The following is a 20,570-nucleotide window of genomic DNA, read 5'->3' as shown; positions in this document are numbered from 1 at the left end:
TTTTTAGAGCTTATCATGAACCGAACAGAGTTACGGCTACAATGTGCCAGTTAACAGCACTATTCTCCCGGTAATCACTCCTACCTTACATAACTTTCTACCTGTACTTATCTCGGCTCAGCACACATGAAGCCGGAGAATGCTGAGTTTAATAATAACCGTGACACACAGAGCGAATGCACAAGGAACAGTGGCAAGAGACCGCCATAGCCAGCCTGACAAAGCGCTTTCCATTGCACGCCCACTGTTCTGGTCCTCGACACTTACTGTGTACGGAAGAGAAAGAGAGAGAGAGAGAGAGAAAGAGAGAGAGAGAGTCCTCTGGGGAAAAAGGGAAAGCTCAGAAAAGCTCGGCTGTTAATGAAAGCCTTCTCTCCTCTGTCTGAACATAAGCACCTCTCCGTTGTCTCTCATTCTCTCACTTTTAAGTGGCTGTGCCAACTGTATGGAACATTTATTAAACTAGTGCGCTAAATATATTATGAGGAAAAAAGCCTACACCTCTTCGCCGTAGCTTCTGCCTAATCAGAGAAAGGAGACCGACGTCCTCATTTTATGTAACTTTTAGTTGCTGCCGCTACAGATGGTTTTTGAAAAGGCTCAGTAAGGGAGGTCTTTGAAGACTTGAGCAGCTCTTTGCCTGGTGCTGCCGGCACACTGCCATAAATCCATCTGTTTGTCCTTGTGTAATTGGAGGTCAAGGCAGCGGTGTCATGGCATGCTTTGCGATGTCTGGTGGAGCATCTCGATTCATTGTATACATCACAGATCCTTTGTGTTCGACAGGCCTTGATTTGGACACTCGTCATGCAACGTTGGCTCGAATGCTTTTTGACGTTGTGTTTCTAACCGTTCCTGACAGCGCGCTCACACTGTATAGTTAATAGAATTCAAGTCATGGGAAAATATCAATGAGCGGGAAAAGGCAGCGGAAGAGGAGAAAGCATAGCATTTTAAAAGAGGGATTTCTACAAGTAGCTCATGGGAGCACAGCCGTTTTTCACTTAAGAGGCGCAGCTTGTAGGAGCCGGCGTTATGGATCAATTGTATTTGCTCTCATTGACGGGACATGCATTGACTGCTAGGCAAGGCTCGGTGGAGCCTCTCTGAATATTTGACTATTGATCAAAGGGCAAAACTTATCGTACTTCACTTAGGTTACATGGTAGAATTAAGTACTCATGCCGTGGATTCAGTCAAATGCTCAAAAGCTTTTTAAATCCCTGCAATTTAGTCACATTTCCCAATAAACTCAAAACAAACAGACACACCCTAGGGAACGAGTTATATAAACAAGACATGTAGGAAGAGGACTTCCATCGCAATACATTATCCTTTTTGTGAGGGCGAACAGAGAACATGCTTCCCTAATTATTACCAAGAATCTTTTGACAAGGATGTATGATGTATTATTATTTCAGAAAGGCAAAGCCACTGTTAGTTTATCATGGCATATGTGTTTGTCTTTATTAATGACTTTCGGTGTTATTTCAGGATGCTGTTTTTCTTAAAAATGTTGGTGTATAGAGGAATATGACACAGAATTAGATTTGCCTTAAGAAGCATGTAGCAGATGCTGACTTGATTCTCGATTGACATCATGCTAGCTTTGTGAGGGCTACCAAACTGACACACTGATTTACTCATTAATGAGTAGGGATGAAAGTTGATTTTGGTTGAGATTCTGATTATAGTTTCTTAATTGCTTTAATGATTCTTGCGGTATTTTTGGCAAAAAATAAATAAATAATGTATCCTAATTGTGCATGGTATTCCATGCTAATGTGTTTCAGTGAGGCATCAATCGATTCAGAAATTCAGTATCAGTGACTTAGGTCAAGAGTAGATGCTTTGATTCATTTTGATTCAGTTAAAAGAATTGCCTCATAAGAATCATTCTTTTGCCATAAATGCACTTATACAAAATGTTCTGTTTTGCTAATGATATCAGTATTCAGATATGGGCAGGTGACAATCTGAATTGTCAACATTCATAGGAGATTTAACTAAACTATTAACTGGTCTTGAGTAACATGTCTAATTCCTCTTTGACTTTAACTCTCATTTTAGACAGGCAGAATCCTTTTTCAGTTTTCATGGTTTCAAATAGGGTTGTAATATTTGCTCCATGTATCTTTACGATCAGTAGCTTCAAAAAGAAAACACTCCTTGATTCTTAATCACTAGCTACTCAGGTTTAATTAATCATTAGGCTCTCTCCTGCCTAACCCTTTTCTCCCGGGGAGCCTTTGCAGGGCCAGAGGAAGGATGCATGTCAAGGGAGGAAGGCCTCTGTGTGCATGTGACCATGCAACGTTCCTCAGCGGTTCTTCAGAAAGGGTTTGGCACCACTAGAACGTGGAGTACATTTTCCTGTGGCTTATGCAATATTGTTTGCATGGTGAGTGCCGTTATGAATTATGCAGTTGTAAAAATATTGAATGTGAAGAAATTCAGCTCTATGACCATTTATATCCTGGTTGATTTATTCATGATGTTGGATAAGGGTAGGCCAAGTAGATGACTGGATGCTTTAAAATAGACTCATCAGTCTTTCCATGTCATGGACTCGGTTCTAATGTTCGATGATTATAAAAATTGGGATTCATGTTTGTGGTAAAATACCAACAGACAACATGCGCATACATTTACTCACAGAAGATGACTATAAGACTGAGTTTGTGTGTGTAGTTTCTATTAAAGGTTTTCTGTGGGTCTTTAAAAGGTCTTCAGAATTCTTAATTCATACAAATTAAGGTCTAAAAATAAATTAAGTTTATGCTTAAAAAAGAACACCTGTCAATAGGCTGTGAAAACTTGTTTTCCCTTTTGGATTAATCATGAACTCATACATTCCTCATTAAACAAGATATTTTACGTAATTTCGCTCGTCAAGTAAAGTATCTTAATTTAAGAATATTTAGTCATTTGCACTGGAAAACAAGGCAGAAATACTGAAGAACACTTTTTTTGCAGGGTGATCATATGGTACAGTAAAAGTTATTTTTTATATTCTAGTGGTTGGAAGTAATGTTTTTTTAATATATATATTAATTAAAAAGTGATGGAGATTTGTTGGAAGTTGTATTTTTAAAAATGTGAAGTGTTGTTGATAAAACAATTTCCTTCAATTTATTTATTTGTTCTTAAAAAGTCTTAAATTTACCTTCATAATACCTGGAGAAACCCTGTATTAGTTGTAGGGTGTTTACAAACTTAATTTCGGTCAGACAAAAACAAAAATTCATTTTTATACATGTCATGTCAATGATAAAATTGCGCAAGTCTGGTTTTTGCAAATTTGGTTAATCTGGTTAATGCCATTTTAGCCTGGCTTCCATTAAATTTAATTTGGACCCAACAAATCATTCAAAGAGTAGAAGAATTCCTACTGTCTTATACATTTTTTTAAGAAGCTGCAATAAAGTGAAATCTTATAATAAATTGTGTATGATTATTTATTTTTTGTTAAATGGGAGAATTTGTTTGTTTGCGTGCTACAGGGTGAGAGAAAAGCGGTCCCACTGATACCTGTGACCTGGTCGACGAGAATGCGGGAGGTGATTATCCGTCCGTACTGAGAGAAGAGCTGTTCCAGCTCCTTCTGGGTCATGGTCTTGGGCAGCCCACTCACGTACAGATTAGCGTCACGGATAGAAGCCGAACTGGGCCGTGCATACGAAACCTGTGAGACAAAAAACACATAAACACATTAAGCATTTGTTGCAATTATCAAACTACAGTGGTTTACTGTACAGTATGTCGTGTAGGAATCTGATCTCTTAAACTCCACATCCACATGTGCTTGTTAAACATTTCATTTCAATTTGGCTTCTGGGGGATGTTTGTTCAGGGGATTTTTTAACCAGCTTCTAGCATTTTCAATATGTAGCATTCAGATGCCAGAGGTCGTCTGCGCACCTGTTCTGTCTCACACTGTGCTGGTGGTCTGTATTCTTGCATTGACCTTGAGCAGCTAGAGACTTCAGAAAGATAATGCCCCCAAATCCTCCACTTAAGAACAAAGAAGAATCTCTTTGACTTCTTATAATATTTTGAAAAGGAACAACTTGCTGCGAGGGATTCTCTGTGATCCTTGCTCATTCACAGATAAGGGATATACACATGACATCTAAAGAGCTTTGCAAATTGTCTTAAAGGAGGAATGAAAATGTAAATTCAATATTAACGTGCACCACCTCTAACCCAGTTTCTGAAGAGAAACAATATACCCAAGAAATTGGATATCCAAAGTACAGTGGTTGAAGTTCATGAACCCTTTGAACTACAGGCATGATTGCAGTCTATTCTCAGAAGTCTCCAAAAGTCATAAAGAAAAACTGATTTTTTTTATATATATATTATTAAATCTCGAAATGTAGCAGTTATTTTTCTTACAGTCTTTATTATTCTAGGTTAATGTTTCAAATGTTATTTTATATAAATGTTTCTTGTCATATAATTTATTATATAGATTGTTTTATATTATAGTTTAATAATATTTTGTGTATATAGAATGTGTGTGCATATAGTTTCTTATTACAAGCAATATATATATATATATATATATATATATATATATATATATATATATATATATATATATATATATATAATTTTTTTTTATATTTTTTATGTTATGTATTTTTAATAGTTTATACAAAATGTAAAACACTAACTGATTAAATGCAGTTGGTATCATGATTTTGTTTTTACAGCATTACCTATTGGTAATGTATAGAACCTTATTGTATTGTATTGTGCTGTAAATATTGTATTACCAAATATTTTTCTATTAAATACTTTCCCAGTTCAGAACTTTAAAGCCTGTATTATTCTAAATTAATGTCAAAATTTAAATTTATACATATTTATACGTTGTTATATATCAAAAGTGAACAATACTCTATTTGTGAGTGTGTGTTTGTGTGTGTGTATGCACACACACACACTCTATATATTTACTATATATTATTGTGTTTTATTATTGTAATTCATGTTTAGCTTGAAATAGAATATAAAGAGATACACATGAACTTAGATTTATTAATGCAGTTTGTATCATTATTTTTATTTATTTATTTATTTTTTTACCTAATTTTCTATTAAATGCTTTCCTAGTTCAGGTCTAGAAACAAATTACTCTAAGTATCAATTGTACAAATTGGACAGTCTTAGTTTCTTTTCTACAGTTGTACAGATTGACTTGTTTTTAGAATAAGGTTCATGAACCTCACTTAAAACCCACAGCAGTAAATGATAAAGGCTGATTTGTTTTCAGAAAACACACATGATGGAAGAGCTTGTGTGTGAGTGTGAGAGAGAGAAGGCTGGCTGTCATCTGTGCTGAATAACACTTTGGAACCTTCTGTTTGTGCCTAGAGTGAGAGCCAAGCCATCTATAGCTCTCTCACCCTCGCATTCCCCACACGCTCTAATATCAGCGCGCTGCGCTTACTAGCACCTTGGACAGCGCTCATTCCACCATACTCCCTCCATCTAGCACTCACTCGGCACGTTCTCACCTCTCTCGACTTGTCAAACTCTGCAGCACCTTGGACAGTGTCTGTCACACTCTAAAATACACTCTACTTGTTTTCAACTTCACATACCAGTCTCTTTCTCTTCTTACACACATGATGCAATTTTCACCCATTGCAACCATTCTCAATCAAATTTCAGAGTCGTTGGCAAATTTAATACCATAATGTCACTGAACTTTACACAGTTGTACAGAGATAATTAGCTATTTTTTAAAGTAATTAAAGTAATCCTTGTGGGAAACTTTAGTGCTGTGGCTCATCCTGGATTTTCTTAAATGAGAATTATTTCCTAAAAGGATAGTTCACTCAAAAATGAAAATGAATAACTCACCCTTATGTCTTTCCAAACCCATGAAACTTTTTTTTTCAGTTCCACGGAATATCATAGCCCATATGACTGCTTTCATACAAATATTAATGTCATTTCACATGACTACTTTTATTACAAATACTTTATAAAATAGTTTAATGTGATGAACAGACCACAATTTTAGTCATTATTCACCAATATTCTTTCCCTTCACTCTGTTAACTGCTCTAAATGACTCACAGTGTTGGACTTGGAAGCCTGATCTTTTTGGTTTTTGTTAACCAGATCAATTGATTAATTTAAAAGTTCCTACTCAAAAGAATGATTTGTTCATGATTTAACCATTGCTACTTCTCTCACAAACTCTAAAAGAGTTCAAGATTTTTAGTAAACAATCACTTAAATTCCAATTTATTAATGACACAAATTTGTTGTATGTCTTTAGAAGACTTGGAATTTCAAGTATGTGATTCTTCCGAATTTATACACATTTTCAGGTTTTGCAACCTGAAGGATTAGCCACACGGATTGTGTAAATCCAATGAGAAAAAAATGCATGCATTTTAAATGTTTGGATACCTTCCCAAATGTGTAATGAGAATTTTATTAATGTGTTTTTAACAAAAGAGAAACTTTTAAGTTCTCCCAAGGTTTTTCCACCAAAATGAAAGCTTTATAATTTATAATTTAAAAGCAAAGTAATAATGATATAAATATTATTATTGTAATATGGTGTTATATAAAATAAAATATTTTTTCATATATATATATATATATATATATATATATATATATATATATATATATATATATATATATATATATATATATATATATATATATATATATATATATATTAAACCTTACAGTATTCTGGTATTATTGCAATAGTATTGTTTCTTTTTTCATTTAAATATTAAATTTTTATAATGTGAACAATAATACATTTTATTTAAAAATAAAAATAAATGCTTAATAATAACCTAAATAAATGCAAGTCATATGGATAATTTTATGGTGCTTTACTGTCCTTTTTGAAGCTGCAAAGCTCCAATCCCAATTTATCATATATGTACTAAAAAGAACGACCAGTACTATTCTCAAAACATCTCCTTTTGTGTTCCACAAAAAAGTCATATGGGTATGAATCGACGTGGGTGAGTACAGAATTTGATTACAGTATACAGAATTATGACAGATTTTTCATTCTTTGAGCGAACAAACCCATTTTCTGAATTTCCTTGTTGATTATACGTTTTTGTCTGTCTCGCTCTCTCTCACTACAGCGATTCAGTTTTAATTCAAGATAGAGAGATGTTTCTATCTCCCTGCCCTTTTAATGCTCACATCAATTTAATCTGTTCCCATTAATGGTTGAAGCAGCCTTTCCATCTCATATTTTCATTAGTTCTGACATTTGGGCAGCAGAGCCATCACAGGCTGTTACACTGCTACAAATGCTGAGCTAAACATGCTAAACACTCCGCCGTAATCTCCTCAAATCCACTTAAATGGAGAAGGCAAAAGGCATGGAACTCTGGCAGACTCTTCCCTCTCCTCTCTTCCCTTCTTTTCTTTTCCTCTCCTCTTTTCTTTTTGCTTTTTTCTTGCCCTGTCAAGCAGCTCCAGATGTCAGATCTATCAACACCCTGTCTGCTGTGAGCTGTGTGTGTGTGTGTGTATGTATACACGTATCTCACAGCACAAGGCTACGCTCTTCTCGCCCTCAGTGGGATTTCTCCCATCACACCTCGACAGGAAGGCAAAGCCGGAGTTTTGCTGAGAAACGGAGAAGTGTCATGGAGAAGTGTGTGTGTTACAAAATGATGAGCATGTAGAAGTTGTGACTGAAGTGAAACTCTCACTCTTTTTTGATTTTTCAGCCAGTGAGATGCAGCTTTGTTGGTCGGTTTTCATGAACTTCCTGCATTAGCTGATGTGCTTGAGCGATGGCGTGTCCCTGAACTTGACACTGGCGTTTTGCGAAAGAATATAAACTCATCGTAAACCGCCACAGACATTTTTCCTCACTTCCTTTTTCTTGGCTAAACAGCCTCTTGTAAACATACATCATCAGCTTATTTCAGCAGGAGGGCCCTCATAAACGCCGTTTTTCTTGCTTGGCTGAAAAGAGCAAAGAACTGCACTTCGGATAATTGCCCTCTCCTTTTTCCCCCTTTCTCTCGCTCATCCACTCTTAGATGCAGCTGTCTGTTGCTATTAGATGGTCTGTCTTCATCCCGGCTCGATGGGGGGTGGGGTTACGATGGAGGCTTTATGAGAAGGATGACCTTGGAACACACTTATTAGGAGTTATGAGACAGAGGATTTCATCTCTTTCTTGCTGTATTACAGCAGGAGAGCATCTTTTGAGAGGGCTGGTGCTGGTCTGAATAAGAGGTTTCATAGAGTGCAAGAGAAAGGAGACCGAGCAGGGAGGGCCAAGAGTGTGAGAGGTGTAAAAGAGAGATCACAGAGATAAGAGATAAAGACATTGACTTCTCTGACCCATGCTGAGATGGACGGATGGATGAAGAGAGAAAATATGGATATAAAAAGATCTACATGATTAACAAAGGACACAGATTGGAGTGACAACGTGTCCTGACCAGGCAAAGAATGATGAAGCGATAAGCAATAAAAGCTCTTTCGTGTAAATCGCAGTTTTTGTTCTTACCAGCTGAGACCACAAGAAACACGATAGCTTGGTTTCTATTTTTGTAGCATTGCTATGGGCCCAAGGACTTTTAGCCCACTTAACCAAACATAGTCAACTGATATAAAAAATATGTATGACTTGCATTAAAAGCACACTATTTCTGATGTCAAATTGCTATAGTTTCTGTTTCATAGAGGTAAAAAAAAAAAAAAGGAATAAAGAAGGCAGGTCTACATGCAGACTTGGTTAATTACCGGAGCAGATAATCAAAATATTCTTATTCAGAGATGGACATTGACAGTGTAGGTGGAAAAATCATGCAGTGCTAAATCTTCATATGGTTTTAGTATAAAGTTTAGCGCAAAAAAGTGACTCATTAACTGAGCAAAAAGAACAAATATCAAACAAATTATGGAGATTTCAGGAGAGAAACTTCTAATCAAATAACTATTGACAGTTTTACATTTCCAAATGAATTTATTTTTAGTATCTCAATCTGTATTTCTAATATCTTGATGCTAAATAGGTGATATTTCTCCAAAGATGGAACTGTAAAACCTGCTGGATGTTATACCTCAATTTCAAATCAGTGTGCAATCTTCACTATTAGATAATTAATATTCATGAGTTATAGCCATCCTTAATTTGAAACCCCCTACTCATTCAAAATTTATTCTGGCACCACTGGTAACACATGGTAGCTTCCGTCTAATACGAAATTGGTCCACAATTCTTCTTCACATAGCATTTTGCTTTCATTGTGGACAGACAAATTGCTCGTAGTTTTGCACTTGGTTTAGATGGTGTGTGAAACATGAACATCTTTGGTTGTGCCGATTCCATTCATGTTCATGAGTGCAAGCAAAAAAAATCAATCATGCATGAGATGTGCGTGTGAACCTCACAGTGCACAGTAGCATGTGTTTTGTTTGTGTATGTAGGCATGCAAAATCACGGAAGACGACTTTTGCTTCATTACTTGAAAGTCTGTGTTTGTTGGAGTGTGTATGTTGCCAGAGAAAAACTAAACATGTTTAGAAGAAGTATGCTCAGCAACATCATTCCGGCAAGGTTTTGACAACTCCCCAACAGACAGCATGAAAATTTGTGTTACACTAAATTGTGCCCTCGGGCCAAACCGCTGTATGCTCACTTCAGTGTTTCAGATTTCAAAACATAATACCATGATACTACATTTAATAGCAGTCTTTAATAATAATAATAACAATCATCATATTTAATGTATGATAAAATAATATGACTATTATTATTTTTTTATTATAAATAATGCATTATATTTTAAATATATAATATTTTAATTATTATATATAAAAAGTATTTTTTTACATTAATGCAAAATTCTTAATGTTCTTATAAAATCAATATAAAATGTTATGAAACGTCAAATGTAAGCAAGTCTCACAATTCTCATTTCCTTATGTGGTTCCCATAACATGTTGGTTTATTTTGAGTCGGAGATGAATGACAGCTGTGATGACTTGCAGTTCAGTGAGTCAGATGTTAATTCAGTAACTGCTGTGATGGATTGAATAAATGGTTTGTTAGAATGATTCAAACTGATAACTTAGGAGTTTTTGACTGATTCACAATACTTGAACTGCAGCCATTTTATTTTCTGCATTGTGTCTTTTTCAGGATTGTGCAGTACAAAAGGGGCGTGAGGTTAAAAAGAAACAGCTCCAGAGTCACTTGGTTATAGCCCTAGGACGGGGACAAAATCCCGAGGTGTGTTTGACTGATAAGTGCAGTTTTTTAACTGTGTGTTTATGTGTGTGTGTGTACCGCTGCCTCCCTGGAAGTGTGTTTTGTCACTGAGAGAAGTGCCGCGTGGCAGGAAGCTGTGATGATCGGCAAATACACACAGAGTGAGTCATTCTGTCTCTGATGGATTCTTAGCTGATGCTGAAACCAGTACTAGAAACACTGCCGGCCAACACATACACATGCTGCCACTCTGGAAAACGCCCACGTTTGTGAGCGTTGTGCTGTGCTCTTTCAAAAACAGCCCTGACAAGTCTTTTCTTTCTCCTCTCTCTCTTTTTTCTTTCTCTTGCTCCCACACACAAACACGTGCGTTCTTTTGCTGTTATGTTAAGAGGTACTGAGCCGCGCAGACTGAGCCGTGTTTTCATAAGCAGGCGAAATCCAATCTGATTAGATTAGGGCGGATGTAAGTGAGAGGTCTGGGATTATAGGCCAGAGGAAAACACATACACAGCCAGATTATGCCGTGAGCGGCAGGCAGAATTTACTGTTAAAACCTGCTGCTGCTTCTAAAAAATGTACCACAAAGCGCTGTTGAGGAAAATGGAAGGCATCAGATTGTGGCGGATCTGTCTATTTCATTGCGTGATTTAGTTTAATAATAGAATAGAAATGAGTAGAATCGAAAATAATAGAGGAAATCGGACCAGAGCAGAATAGAACATAACTCAGAAAAGAATAAAATGGAATTGAATAGAATATCAGAACAGCTAAGAGACAACAAAGAATAAAATGGAATAAAATCTAACATTGATAAAACTGAATAGAATATAAAATGAGAGATCAGAACAAAAACATGACAACAGAGTAGAATGACAAAATAATAAAATGATTATAATGTAATATGGAATCAAAATTAAAAACAGAGTAGAACAGAAAATGACAGACCAGAACAGAATAGAATGATAATAGAGAATAATGTAATAAGACAATAGAATAAAATAGAAAATGACAGATCACAATACCGAACAGAATAGAATAACAATAGAGATGAAATAAAACAGAACATTGCTAAAACATTGAATAGAACAGAAAATGACAGATCACATTACTGAACAGAATAGAATGATAACAGAGATGGAATAAAACTGAACATTGATATAACAAAACTGAGGAGAAAAGAAGCAGAATGACAAAAGGGAATAAAATCAAATAAACAAACAGAACAATAATAAAATATAACGAAACCAAATACAGTGGAATATAAAATAACACATCAGAACCAAACAGAATAAAATGTGATTTGATGACAATAAAATAATATTGAATAGAACATCAGAATGACAAAGAATGACAGATCAGAATAATGTGACATTAGATCAGAATAAAATATATCCAAATAAAATTGAACAGAAAATTGAAACATCATAGATAACAAAATACCAATGTGTCTGAACAGAATTAAATGGAATAAAATATAATATAACATGACAGAATAAAACAGATCAAAATTTCCACTGTGAAAACCCAGACACATTTTAAGGCATCTATTTAGCATGTCCACATTATTTCATTATACATGCTATTTCCCTCTTTTTGTGTGACTTCATGATTTGACATTTGGAGATTCATTTACATATCAATTACACTATTTTTCCCTTTTCTTCCTTCAGTTGCTTTCCTGTTTCCTTCTGCATCTTAATGAGTCAGATTTGCCCTCCTCTCTCTTTGTGCAGCCGCGCCTCAGCCCAGCACGAGCCAGTGTACGCCACATGTACTAATCACTGCAGCTCCACTGGCACAAACGGTGACAGGAAACATTCGGCGAATTGACTGGCGCAGACGTGAGAAATGGTGACTGGGAGAACGCTTCCACCTAAATGAGATGTTGCTCTGTTACTGTCTGTTATCTGTTATGTTTAAATAGGTTCAATTCCAGGTGCGGGTGACCTGTTAACTGGAGAGGCACAGAGAGAACCTTCTCAATGCTGTGCCCTTGAGCGAGAGGCGCTGGCTCCAGGGGGGACCGCTACTGCAATTAGCGTAATGTGGGTTGCTTTGGCTGAAAAGTGTTTGGTAAACAACAGGCAGGCAGTAACCTAACAACATGAACCCGAATGTTGATCCCAACATACACATTAAACTGTACACTATACAGCTGTTCTTGTTTTTGACATTAATTTACTGTGAGTAATCATACAAAAAATAATGTGATTTAAAGAATCTGTTTATTCCATTTAATTAATTTATTGGCATATCATTTAATAAATTCACTTAATTAAAATGTTATGCTGTACAATAGCAATGTGTACACACTTAAAAAAAAGATTTTATTAAATATTTTTTTAAATGAATTAAATTAGATTAAATATTACTACTACTACTATTATTATTATAGTGTATTATAGTAATATTACTATACTATAACGTATGTATATACACACACACTATCATTCAAATGAATGGGGTCATTACTTTTTTTTTGTTTTTTTATTAAAAAATATTCAGAAATACAGTAATACTGTGAAATGTGACACTTTTAAATGTAATTCTATTTAACATTTTAAAATTCAGCAATTTATTTCTGTGATTGACAAATATATATATATATATATATATATATATATATATATATATATATATATATACTGTATATACACAGATTTGTTTTGCATCAAACATTTTAATTTATCAAAAATACAATTAAGCTAATATTGTGAAATATCTTCACAATTTTAAATTAGCGTCTGTTTTAATATAATTTTAATGTAATTTATTTCAGTGATGGCAAAGCTGTTTAATGCAATTAAGGTTTGTTCTTTATGGTTTCTGCTAGTGTGGTTACTTACCTTAATAGTTTTGGTCTGAAGTCTGAGTCCATTTAACGTGTTGATGGCTTTCTCTGCATCTTTTGGGTCAATGTAGTTGACAAAACCATAGCCAAGACTCTGCCCTGTAGTTACAAGAAAAACAAGGAAGAAAGAGAAAATACATATATTTTAGTTTAAAACATTCAATGTGCAAAAAGACATAAAACTGTGAAAGCATTTCTTTTAACTATCCTTACTTTCAAAGTGTACCGCTTATCTTTACCAACCCTTAAAAAGTCTTTAAAACCACTTAAATCCATTCATCACAAGAGCTATGCATACATTATGAGATAGACAACATTAACACTTAACAAACTATGTACCATTAGCCTGACTAGCAGTGACTAGTTTGAGTTTGTGTTTGGCTAGCGCATATTAAGCAAAAGCTTCCGCTGGAAACTTCTGACAGAGTCTTTGGTGGAATTATTTTGATTTAACCTCTTCTAACCGTCTGCTGCTCCTCTGAAGGCAAGGCAGCCATCATCTGCTATTTGACTTAAACAGCAACCCTGCAGCTAAAGGCCTGTGTGGTATTGCCCCCCCCCCTTCCTTTTCGTTCTTTAAAGATCTCGCCACACAAATTCAGTGGAACTCTAGAACAGCGCTGCACTTATCCTCATTAATGGAAACAGACAGCGCTAAGTCCACAGTGTACACACAAAGTGAATCACAAATGTGAAAGAGTGCTACGCCTTGCGCCAAACAAACACAAGCTAAAGCACGCCAGATACCGCAGGGGGCATAAAGAACTACTCGCTGCCCTGGCTTCAAACGGCATGCCTCCTTCTCTTTCTCTTTGGATTACGGAGGATTACTAATCCCTCTGTCGTTCATTAAAACCCTGAAAAACCGAGAAGCAGCGATACAGCACTATTCAAAGCCTGACAGTGATGTTTCAAAGTTTCTTTAAATATAAATAGTGTGATCCTAGACAGTGTTTTATGACTCAGGTAATACTCTTTCATAGCTTACAGCATCCTGACAAGCACAAAACAGCAACATTGGGTCAACTAATAGTGTGAGTTTGGGGGAAATTGAAGAAAATCTTTTTAAACCAATCATTTTTGCTGTTAATTCATTACTTCTGTTTACTGTCACAATTTTTTTTAATTGTTTGCTAAAAGAAGCTATAATGAGACTATTGTTGACGTGTCTCTTACACAGTAAGTGTCTATGGCATAGCCCTATTCATTTGATACTGAAATAATTTGGTTTGAATTAATATTTAAGCCTTTTGTTTGCAAATTCTAACTTCTATGAGAAATATCAGTGTGCTTTCTATCAATAATATTTATGTTTACATTATACTTTACATTGTTCAAAAGTTTGGGGTCAGTATTTTTTATTCTAGCAAGGATACATGCATTAAATTGATTGAAATTGACAGTTAAGTTCTTTTGGACTTCAGAATCCTAAAAATGTATAATAATTTAATTAATAATAAATAAGTAATAATAATAAAATAATAATAATTTCCACAGAAATATTAAGCAGCACAACTGTTTCTAACATGGATAATAAGAAATGTTTTAAACAGCAAATCGTCTGTGATTTCTGAAGGATCATGTGACCTTGAAGACTGGAGTAGCCTAATGGCTGCTGAAAATTCAGCTTTACCCTAACAGGAATAAATAACATTTTAAAATATATTCAAATAGAAAGCAATGAATTTAAAATCTAATAATATTCACAGTTTTTACTGTGTTTTGATTAAATAAATGCATCGTTGATGAGCATAAGAGACTTCTTTCAAAAATAGCAGAAACATCTTACCAACCCCAAATTTTGGTACAGTAGTGTATTTATGTGGTTGTGAAAATTCTGGATATGTGCTGTGCCAAAAAAAGCGAGAAAATGTGTGTGGGAAAATAGAAATGGAAAGGTTAGTGTAAATGAAGTGTGTTTCCAAAGCGCTGTCATGCAGAACTTCAGCTCTGGATAATGATACATTCAGAGAACACACCGAGAAAAGAAAGACACTGAGAACTCTCTCTGCCTAACCTCTCCATTTGTCTTTCTCTATCTCCACCATCTCAGCTGTGTTCCTCGCTCTACTCCCTTTGTGGCCCAGAGCATTTGGCCCCATGTTGGCATGCCCCGTATTGCCATTTTCATTGTGTGTATATGTATGTGTGGGTGGATGTGTGTGTTTGCATGATTGTGTGTTTGAGCGTACAATAATGGGTTCATAAAACAATCTGTTTTGTAATGCCCCTTTGCCTGATGGCATTTCCATAACGTCGCTAGCAGTTGTTCTTGCCTCCTTTGGAGTTCTTGCCTGAGGATAAGGTGAGGCCGACCAAGGCCACTGCTTCAGTCAAAGGGATTTCTCCTACCAGTATAACACACACACACCCACACACCCCTTCTCCATCACACAGCGGTGCGACAGTGGAGATCTCAGTGGGGCACCAGAACCAGGCTGTTTGCAAAGAAAAAAGCACCAGCGCGCCACGCACACCTACGTACACTCGGGTCACGCTGATTGTTGTGGAACTGAGTCATATTCTTAATATTTTAAGAAAATTAAAAGACGAACCCCTTAGTGAGTTCATTAATTATTAATTTAAGTGCATAATTTCATTATTAGTTTTTGTAGTCTATGACAATACAAAGAATAAAATCATCCTGCTTTAAAGAAAGGAGGCTGCGAGTTGTTTTGACAATCTCTAAGGGCCTTTTTTTGGCAAGGCAATTATTTAGTTAATTTAATTTCCCTGCGAACAGACACATTAACAGAACCTTAAACTGATCTCTATTAAACATCTCATATCTCATCTGTGCTCTGTAACAAACTGCAGAGGCACAACCTCAAAAAAAACATGCAATATTACAGACATGCACACACGTACCTAACTCCCTCTATATAAACAACTTACTGCTGCACCTGTTTATGGACATACAAACATGACTTTAATGGGTTGAATTATAAAATGCAACTCTGCAGGGAGAGATTTAGCATGCTGCACTAAAAAGTTACATCTTCAAAATCTTAAAAGAGACACATTTTTCTATTAGAGAGCATTACTGTTACTCCTTTATAAGAACCTTTGTTTACTCTTTCATTTGAATTTTTATTTGAAATGTTTTGATTTAGACATGTTTTATTCAGAGTGCTTCTATACTCGTGGGTTTATAACTGAAGTGTTCATAATTTATACATTTGTAATGACTTTACACAGTGTTTTAACAGTTTTAGACAAGAAATAGACAAGCGATTTTAAATTTACTTGAGTATATATCTTCAGACCAGTTTTTGGTTGTGTTGGTTGATATCTAGTGTAATAGCAAATGAATTGCATAGTTTAGGCCCTGCTGTTAATTTTTAAAATGATATTTTTTAAATGTACCATATTCTTCTACCGAGAGAGATTTTCTTTTATATGTAAACAAAATTAACATTATAACTTAAATATGTCCTTTTTTTGAAGGGCTGTATGTTCCCGTATTTAGTCTGTGCAGTTTTTAAATGAAAAGACTGGGCATCCATGGCCATTGTTTCAAGGATTTGCTGTGTTTTTCAGCATTGTGCGCCATGATCATTGTGTTTTCAAGACGGTGTGTCAAGTTAAAAATAGTTCAACTCAAAAACGTGTCTTGAGACCACTTGCATTCTGTTCCATTTTGTCTTTTTTTGAAGCTGTTTTTGAATACAAGGATGCATCCTGTGTACAGCCTCTAAGCAACATCTGGTGGACCCATTTATATGAGGATACAGTAAAACCTGACAACCCATGTGTTCTTGTACTTCTCTAAATCTCACAGACACAATAAAAATCAATATCACACATATGACACCTATACATGAGTATATATACTCTGTACTGTATACTTGGAAATACATATGTGGTATACACACCTACACACAGAATATAAAATTCTGTTCACACAATCAGATCATATACCCACGCAGAGACAGCACATGAATACAAAGCACACACAAACACAATCTCTTCAGCACAGCCAGGGTTACCTACAATGGACAGCAGCGTAGGTACCGGAGAGGGTTACAGTCAGGGCTGCCTCATGAATTTATTATTGAGGGAAGTGAGAATCACAGAGAATGTTTCATGGCAAAGCCAGCGCTCTGCTATCCTGCATCATACCTATTCTGTAAATATTTCATGTCATGTTTTATCTACAAAAGTGTGATTATATTTTGTGCTGTTCTGTCATTAGCTTTTAGAGCCGATGGTGCTGTTTACATGAAATCAGAGAGAATATTCTCATTTCTCTGCTGGAAAGTAAGATGATCGATATACATCAGCTGTATAAAATGTGAATTTGCAAAAAAAAAAATGATTGAGGATTTTGACAGAGCCCATTAGATGCTATAAACATCAAATGGCACAGCAAAAGAGAATTACCTCTATGCTGTTTAATTAGTATAATGGTTACGTTAACTTATATATTTTAATTGTCAATTAAAATTGAAACTGAAATGATGCATTGTGCTTTTAATGAGCTTTTAATGAGTGCGGGTCTCCATTTTTCCAGCACTTTCTGTTCCCCAGCAGGATAGACTTGCAGTCAAATTTGGAAACACTGCAAAGGCTTTTTCAAAGACAATGCTTAAAACCAATTAAAAGGATATTTTTCACAAATAAACAGCTTATGACTATTAGTGTGTAGGCTCCTGATGGGTTTTTCATTGCGATGGGACACGGCTGAAGCTGGAATGTAATAGTGATGTGCGAGAGCTTGATCAAAGGTTGTGTGTGTTCTGTGAGTGTGCAGGTTAAACAAAGAGTATAGGTTTGGCTGGTTAGCACGGCCTAGTTAGCCCCTGCTGGTAAGTACTGTAACTACAATGTCTGGATCCAAAAAGCATCCTTCTCCTTTGAGAACAATTCACGTGTATCCATGCCTTTTGATTAAATAAAATTGTTTGCAAGAAACACAATACTGTTCAAAAGTTTGGGGTTGTTTATTTATTTATTAAAGAAATCTCTTAAGCCCACCAAGGCTGCATGTATTTATTTATTTTTCAGAATTCTTTGAATATGAAGTTCAAAAGAACACATTTCTATGTGTTCTATTTCTATTATTTTAGTATTTTTTGTCTCTCTGTTCTTTCACTTCACAGTTTCGGATAGTTGCTTGGTGTGCATTCTTGTGGTGCTGACAACCATTCAGCATTATCATTTCCTGCAGATCCAGAGCGATGTGTCCCAAGAAGAGCGAGGATAGCCGATTACAAATCACATACTTCCAGGGGGTCCATCGCCATGATGAGCATCTGCCATTGAGATAAATGGGAATGCTAACGGAAAACAGGTATTACAGACCTCCTGCTGTATGACTTTATAACTCGGGTGCATATTTTTGATCCAGAAAATATGATTCATAATATGCACAGCTGTATTTTTGGTCCCGAGAGACGTGTTGTCATGTTTGTGAGCCCATGGTGTGTGTGCAAAAAAAAAAGTATCATTAACTGTAGCATCGCTACACTGGAGTCACGAGGTCCCAAAACCGGTGTCCTCTTTTCTTTCATAATCACCATCTCCGTGATAGGGAAGATGAGGAAGGGCATGCGTGAGCTGCTCCCTGTCTGAGTCTCTTTTAGCTCTTGAGGAACATGCTGAGTTAAATGGGAGGAATGAGATGTTTCTCTCTCTGTTAAATTGAGGCTGTTTTGGAGTGAGAGGCTCCATTTGGAGGAGTCGTATTTGAACCATTACGCCTCTTACCTCAGCGGCAGAAGTCATAGTGTGTGAGATGATAAAATGAGTGTGTGTCCAGTGGGTGTCCTTCCTCTCTTTCTCATGCACACACTCATATATATGCTTTTACTTTATGGTACATAGCATTTACAATAACACACTCACACACACACATATTCCTCTGTGCTCAACATCATTTATCATCAAAGCTTTGCACATGAAAGATATATTTGACTGATTTTCGCTGTTCTGCTGCTTGGCAGTGAGCTAAAAGTCTTCACGCTGGATTCTCGCTAATTTCCCCCTCTCTCTACATCAATTGTTGATACATAATTTAAAGGCCCAGTGCTTCCATTGATTGAAAATGAGATGAACATTGTAGCAAACACAGCACTGCCTCCAGCAACACCCCCCACCCCCTCATCCAAACCCTCCGGCAGCCATGTTGTGCCGACAGTTGCTTGAATCAGGTGGGAAAGCTGAAACTTGCATTAGTTTGGAAGAGAACAGCAGCGCAGACACAAGATGACAATTCAACGAGCATGTGACGCTAACCCACCTTGATATCACAAAGCTCTCTGGCTACAAACAGGAAAATCTGTTTGGTCAGACTTAAATTTAGGCACATTTAGGATGTGGAAGGCAAAAAGAAAGGAAGGACGAAAATCCATTTCAATTTGTCAAAACAAATGTATCACTGCTGCTGCTTGCTTGACATTCTGTCCTTGTTGCAACAGCATCTTGGGACAGGGACATGTCTCTGCAGTAAAAGACATCTCAAAGACATTTTTGCTCCTTTTTATGTGGTATATAAATACACAGTAGCATTACTGAGGTCATGACGGCTTGTGTAATGCCGGAAGATGGCAAGTACGACCGACTTTACGGCTTCTTTTTAATTAGCTTAGTGATCTTCCATCCAAAGAGACAAAAGCTGACTGAAGTGTAATTAGATAATGTAAGGTGCAATGAGATAATCTCTATTCTTAATGCTGTTTATCGTTGCATCTAATAGCCTTAATTCGACCCATTTGTACATAAAACACTTAAGGGATACCTAAGTGCTCTCTCCCAGACAAAAGCATCATTCTGATTGGATTTGCATTAGAGATTCATATTTCGCTAAGAGGTTGTGTAAAACCATTAGCTTACCTCACCTTGCGCAAACTTAAGGTCTTTTTCCTTGTGTACCTAGCTATGTATTTCACTGTGTTTTACATTATTGTACATCTACATAGAGATATTGAAAATTATATAGAAGCTGCATCAGAGTGAAAATTAATAAAGGTAATTGACAGATGTTTCAAATAAGATATTAATTTCCATTATGGGATACTAAAGCTCATTCTGAAATATAAAGTTAAGATTTACTCTACCGTTCAAAAGTTTGGGGTTGGAGAATTTGATCAAAAAGGCTGTCTTTATATTTGATAGTACAATAAGCAAAATCAACTATTACTTCAATTTAAAACAACTTTTTTATTTTAGTGTATTTCAAAATGTAATTTATTCCTGTGATGACAAAGCTGAATTTTCAGCAGCCATTACTCCAGTCTTCAGTGTCACATGAACTTTTGGAAATCATAACAATATACGGAGTTAGTGCTCAAGAAACATTTATTTTTATTATTAATTATTATTATTATTATTTTTTTTTTAATTCTTGTGCTGCTATATATTTTTGTGGAAACTTTTTTTCAGGCTTCTTTGATGAATTGAAAATACAAAAGAACATGATTTATTTAAATATAATATATATATATATATATATATATATATATATATATATATATATAT

General features: G+C 35.7%; 1 protein-coding gene across 10 annotated transcripts in view; it reads right to left on the bottom strand.

Annotated features, from left to right (window-relative positions):
* LOC122138228 (ELAV-like protein 4) overlaps nt 1–20,570 on the bottom strand; it is a 78,616-nt gene that overhangs the window by 13,763 nt on the left and 44,283 nt on the right. For all 10 annotated transcript variants that reach the window (XM_042729550.1, XM_042729547.1, XM_042729542.1 and 7 more), the window contains 2 exons: nt 13,087–13,190; nt 3,532–3,685 (listed from right to left, as the gene is read on the bottom strand). In XM_042729550.1, coding sequence (XP_042585484.1) covers nt 3,532–3,685; nt 13,087–13,190 — 258 coding nt within the window. The remainder of the gene's footprint in view (nt 1–3,531; nt 3,686–13,086; nt 13,191–20,570) is intronic.

This window comes from Cyprinus carpio, chromosome B8 (assembly GCF_018340385.1).
Source record: "Cyprinus carpio isolate SPL01 chromosome B8, ASM1834038v1, whole genome shotgun sequence".
NCBI lineage: Eukaryota > Metazoa > Chordata > Actinopteri > Cypriniformes > Cyprinidae > Cyprinus > Cyprinus carpio.
The sequence above is the reverse complement of the archived record's forward strand: the minus strand, read 5'-3'. Positions and strand labels throughout refer to the sequence as shown.